The 6,022-nt window shown below is 41.8% G+C and overlaps 2 gene segments (V, D, J or C); both read left to right on the top strand.

The window, feature by feature from the left end:
• The first annotated feature begins 264 nt into the window (after positions 1-264).
• LOC119906679 lies at positions 265-773 on the top strand. The segment is given in 2 exon segments: positions 265-316; positions 424-773. Coding segments are annotated over 2 exon segments (384 nt in total).
• Positions 774-5,209: 4,436 nt separating this feature from the next.
• LOC119907840 lies at positions 5,210-5,687 on the top strand (the record flags this gene model as incomplete). The annotated part of the segment is given in 2 exon segments: positions 5,210-5,261; positions 5,368-5,687. Coding segments are annotated over 2 exon segments (372 nt in total), but the record flags the coding sequence as incomplete, so codon positions are not given.
• Positions 5,688-6,022: the final 335 nt, after the last annotated feature.

The raw sequence follows: 6,022 nt of genomic DNA, 5'->3' as shown, positions 1-6,022 counted from the left end.
GCAACAAACAGGTTTCACTACAAATTTAAAGAAGTTGAAATGACATTTTGTTCCTGTGATGCATTCATGTTTAAAGGTTCAGTGTGTAAGTTTTAGTAGCATTTCGTGGTGAGGGTGGCGATTTGCAACCAACGGCTCACTGTGCATTCACGTGCTCCTCGGATGGTCCCATTTCCCGAGTTGTGAAGTGGTTCTTCCGACTTCTGGTGTGTTCATGCGCTCTTATGTCGGAATGTAGCCACAGAAATTCTCCTCATCAAAAACATGACTTTGATCTGCGTCCTTATCTGGACTCTCCTCTGCTGCTGCTTCACAGGTAAAGTCCAGAAAATCAAACTCCTCTCTTTTATGAACATCCGTCCCTCTGAAATGAAGCCCACAAAACCATGATGCTACTTTATGTTTTTGTCTCTGTATCCTCAGAGTCCAGAGGCCAGGTCACAGTGACTCAGCCTGGAGCAGTGAGCTCTGCTCTGGGAGGCTCCGTTTCCATCAGATGTAGGACCAGTCAGAATGTTGAAGTTTGGAGCAACTACCACCTTTTAGCCTGGTACCAACAGAGAGATGGAGAAACTCCTAAACTCCTCATTTACTCTGCTAGCACTCGAGCATCAGGGATTCCAGATCGTTTTACAGGCAGTGGATCAAACTCTGACTTCACTCTGACCATCAGTGGAGTCCAGACTGAAGATGCAGCGGTTTACTACTGTCAGAGTCGACACTATATCAACAGTCAGCATGTGTTCACACAGTGAAAAAGTGTCTTACAAAAACCTCCCTCAGTCAGACTGAACAGAAACTGAAGTGACTGCTGCAGCTGGAAGCTACTGCAGAGACTGATACACTTTACTGAGGACACACACACACACACACACACACACACACACACACACACACATACTCAACACATACAAAATTTCATTAAGTGGACTGAAAATGTCACCATTGTTCCTTTAACAGCTATTGTGCATGGCCATGACCTTTGACCTCTATCTCATTCAGGCTCCAGTTTAAAGGAAATATGAAGACAGATCAGCATCAGACACCTTCATGGTAAAAAATGGTCCAAACAAAACTCCCTCAACTCACAAAATATTATTTCAAATATAAAAATGTTGTTACGACCCGTGAGGTCTGTGGGTTGTGCTTGTGTTGCTGTGGGTGTCTCTGTCTCTTTTCTGCAGGTCTGTACCTGGGCCCTGAGCCTGGCGCTGCGTAAATCCTGCAGCTGGAGCTGGTCAGCGGCCATCAGTGGGTTACAAGCTGAGCCAGTGAAGTGCTCTGACTCTCACTCTTCCTTGGCTGCTCGTGTTAGACTGTATGACTTACTGTGTGGTTTATTGTGTGGTCCGTAGCGGGACGTGATCTTAACTCCTTCTCGCGCTGTGTGTCTGGTGACTCTGTTGAGGCAGCCGTCGGCCCGGTGTTCACGACCAACTGGAAGCCGGTGTAGTGAGAGGAGCGGCGATCTCCACATGTGCCTCACCAGCACTTTGGGAGCCGTAGAGACCGTGTATTGTGTTGCATATTTTTCGCTGAATAACTTGTTAATTAATTTACTTTACATAACAAACCCCATATCATCTCTGTTAGGATGAAAGATCGCTTTAAGTTGTTAAACACCTTTTTTTGTTACTAATTTGAAATAAATACATTAACTTGACGTGTTTTGGGTCACCCATGGTTTTTTCCACCCGGTTTATTTCTCTTTGTTAGTCCCACGCCCCTAGACAAGCCGGGGACGTGACAGTTGTGTAAAGAACAGCTAAATATCAATTGGAATTATTAAAAAATCATGAATCACGTACGTCATCTGACTACATCTACACATTACTATTACTGAATACAAAGCATTTTTTTTATATGCAACAAAAAATTCAACAAATACATTGACATTTAAAGTTCTTTCTTGAACTTGGAATCAGAAATACAATCTCTGCACAAACTCTCTCCACTTAATGTTGTCAGTCTCAGAACTATGTTGGGGAATACAACATTGGCTCTATTGTCTCTGGAGACAGGAGCTAACACAAGATGAATGTACAAATCCTTATTAATGTGGGAAACAACAGCTACAACTTTATAATGGAGGAAACTGTAGTAAATTTTACATTCAGCAACCGTGTTATTGGACTTTGTGGTCCAGCAACGTCATACTGTACAAAATGAACTTGTGTATCATAGAATGACACAGATATAAACAAGAAACAGCGATCTCTAAATTTCTTTGGAATCTTCCATACAATATTCGTTCAACTTTTCAAATTCGTTTCAATGCCACATGTGTTACCATAAAAACATTTAAGAATAACTCAATTGGTGACAGCAAATCAAGTGTTGAATGAAACATTTAGGAACAAACAGAAGAGTAAACAATGAATATCAACCTGTGAAAGGAAAATAAATGTGATATGAAGAAGATAAAAAATTTTAAAGCTGCGGTTGCACATTTGTATAAATCTGTCTCCACAGCACAGCAGGCGATTGATAGATGGCAGACATGTGCATTAACTCTGTTAGAAAAGAAAAGCAGTTACTGTCTCTTAAATTGCTATACAGAGCAATAATAATGGTGCTGAAAAGATGATTAGTACTGGCAGAAGTTGGTTTGTGTAGCAGACCTCGGCTACGTAAAATTTTAATACAGTTATGAAAATTAATATTTCCGGGAATATTAATTTTATACCTCGAAATTAGGAGCACCACCTAAAGATTTGCTTGTCCGCCCAAGGCTTTAGGTCCTTGAGTATAGCCTGAGAATTATACCGAGTTCGGTTAATTCATTAGTTGTTATTCTGAAATCGTAAGGTCAATCAGTCAGTCTCAGATCTGAGCGTAAGTTCTGTGTATAGGGACTCTAGATTCTGAATAACACACACACATACATCGCTGTGCTCAAAGTGAATTTATTAACTAACAGAAGAGGGTACAATTGTGGGTAAATGTGGTAATAGGGATAACAGTTAATATGACAACAAGGAGGTACTAAAACAGGGTAGCCTATGTAAGGTTCGATTGAGTTTGAGTTTATTGTAGAGGGAGAGAATTCTACGAGTATGAGGGAACAAATGACCGAAATTGGATTGCAGATTTAATTTGTCTAATCTAAGGGTTATTAACTGTGGATGGAGCCCATAGAACACCAACGAGTCACAGAGTGTTGTTTGTTTTGGCCTGCCGTTGCCGCAGGTCCCGTGGCGAGGCTCGACTGCCGGTTGGCTCGGGAAGTCTGTTCTGGCCCGACCCCAGTGGCGTTTTCAAGTTGGGTTGAAACCGGTGGATTGGTTCCGGAGTCCTCTTGTGGGAAGCGCTTGCAGCAACAGGCTGTCAGCCAAGGCTTTTGCTCTGATCTCAGTTCGTTTGGTGTCGCTATAGGGCACACTCAGGGTTTTGCCGTTAGAGCCGTATTTTCATTTATTCAAGGCCATAAATGAAGGCTTCTGAGTTTCTGGTCCAAAGTTGCTCACAACGGTCGGATGAGGTTGCAACAACAAAATCAAATAAACTCACACATTCACCGTAGGTTCGCGAGGCCTCGGGAATATCGGCTATTTAATGTTGCTGAGGTTAAACAGGCAGCTCCAAACAAAATAAAGAAAATCAAATCTCCCGCTGAGAAATTTGGAATTCAGGGTCGTAGCTTTCTCAGCTCGTCTGAAGGAGATTTAAGTACGAAACAAAAATCGAATTTCAAAAGTAAAGGAAGTTAAGAGAACGTATACGTTTAGTTTCAAGAAAGTTTAAACGAAGAGTTTTGAAGAGGTAAAAAGAAGCTAGAACAAAAGACAGCAAGGCCTTTTTATTGATTCCGCTAGGTAGTGACGTCAATTTTGGGGATGGTCTCACAAACGTCGCTAAGATGTTAACTTTTGGGATAAAGAAATATACGTTGCGCGTATTTCTCTTTGATCTCTCTCTCCACAATATCGACATTTGGAAAAATACTTAGTTCTAAACATTCGGATAAAGACAGTTAAAACAAGGCTAAACACTATGGAAAAAAGGTTATAATGGTTACATAAAACGTAACAAAGCTTGATTACATGTCCTCAGTATACTTGCTGGTTACTGGTTTTAACTCATGAGACAATTTAGATGTAAGCATGACAGTAAAATTTTGTTTATGCAATTACATGGTGATAGTTAGGCCTACTTAACAATTCTGTCAGTGTAAGCCGAGTTTTAAACACTTGCGTGTTATACCTTTCTTGTCCCCTTGGTGGCGCTCGGGTCACACAAGAAAAGAGTAGACATTCCACTTTAACTGAGAGGCTGGTGATGCCTACGAGCGTTTCCATGGATAATTTAGTAAGAAATTGTATATGAAACATTTAACTAAAGCATTAGTTAGCATTGAATAGACAGTGATTACTAGGGAGTAACAGGAATGACTTAAGACAACACAGAAAGAGGTTAGAAACTAGTTCAAGATTACTTTCTTATGGGTCTGCTAATCTTCAAACATCCCTAAAGGATAACAACAGGGTTATTACTTACTAAACTCAGAGGCTAACACTGCTGCTCACTTAGCAAGGTTATTATTTAAACAGAATAACCACAGATTATACTGGAACCTTGCTTGGTTCGAGTAACAGGGGTTTTTATGGTCTTTCTTCTCTGCATTCCTGGCTTATCGCACAGGATGTCAGAGAATGAAGTGGTGGTTTATGGCTCAGCCGTTCTGTGGAGAGAAAAGAGTCAGGTTGAGGCTGGAGGTGACCTGCTGGAGGGAGAAGGGGTCAGATCAGCCCCTTTTCCTGTCCTGTGGACTGTCTTTAGTGACACCTTTACGGCTAGAAAGGTTCATAAGGCTCTCTGAATACACAATCCTTAAGCGATTCATTGTCTGATTGAGTCTCTTTCGGTCCTTACCAACACTAGGCGATGTCTCTGGGTTTTACATGTGAAAAGGTCAACTCTCGGGGAGGGAAACTTCCCTCCCTCTTTTGACACCATCTGACCTTCTTTGAAGTGCGTCTGGTTGAGTTCACAACATTTGTTATGATCATAGTATTTTTACTATACCATATTAAAATATAGTATAACTAACCGGAGTTAGTCAAAGCATTTCCATAGAGAGCCACTTTGCATCAGCAGCACCATGCTCCAGTGCTCTGGGAGCATTTATAGCCCTGAGAGTTGAACACTGGATGACTGACAGCTGTCCTTCATGACAACAGAAGCCACAGAAATCCTCCTCATCAAAAACATGACTTTGATCTGCGTCCTCATCTGGACTCTCCTCTGCTGCTGCTTCACAGGTAAAGTCCAGAGAATCAAACTCCTCTCCTCTATGAACATCCGTCCCTCTGAAATGAAGCCCACAAAACCATGACGCTGCTTTATGTTTTGTCTCTGTATCCTCAGAGTCCAGAGGCCAGGTCACAGTGACTCAGCCTGGAGCAGTGAGCTCTGCTCTGGGAGGCTCCGTCTCCATCAGATGTAGGACCAGTCAGGATGTTTACTATAGCAGCCCAAACCACTATTTATCCTGGTACCAACAGAGAGATGGAGAAACTCCTAAACTGCTCATTTACTATGCTAGCACTCGAGCATCAGGGATTCCAGATCGTTTTACAGGCAGTGGATCAAACTCTGACTTCACTCTGACCATCAGTGGAGTCCAGACTGAAGATGCAGCAGTTTACTACTGTCAGAGTTTTCACTATATCAACAGTCAGTGGTTGTTCACACAGTGAAAAAGCGTCGTACAAAAACCTCACTCAGTCAGACTGAACAGAAACTGAACTGACTGCTGCAGCTGGAAGCTACTGCAGAGACTGATACACTTCACTGAGGACACACACACACACACACACACACACACACAAACACACACACACACATGTCATCTATGAGGTTCAAGATTTCACAACTTTTGCTTTAACCACCAATGAATATATAGCAAAATAATATTACAAAAAATATGAAATCAAATTACTTTGTCCATCACAGCTTCTCACCATCTATTCAGATGTTTTTATGATCCCACTCTCTTTTCTGATTTGCCTGAGTAGCCAGC

The sequence above is a fragment of the Micropterus salmoides genome, unplaced genomic scaffold (genome assembly GCF_014851395.1).
Source record: "Micropterus salmoides isolate LMB-PRFRI ecotype aquatic unplaced genomic scaffold, ASM1485139v1 Ms_hic_scaffold_17, whole genome shotgun sequence".
NCBI lineage: Eukaryota > Metazoa > Chordata > Actinopteri > Centrarchiformes > Centrarchidae > Micropterus > Micropterus salmoides.
This window is presented reverse-complemented; position numbering and strand designations above follow the sequence as displayed.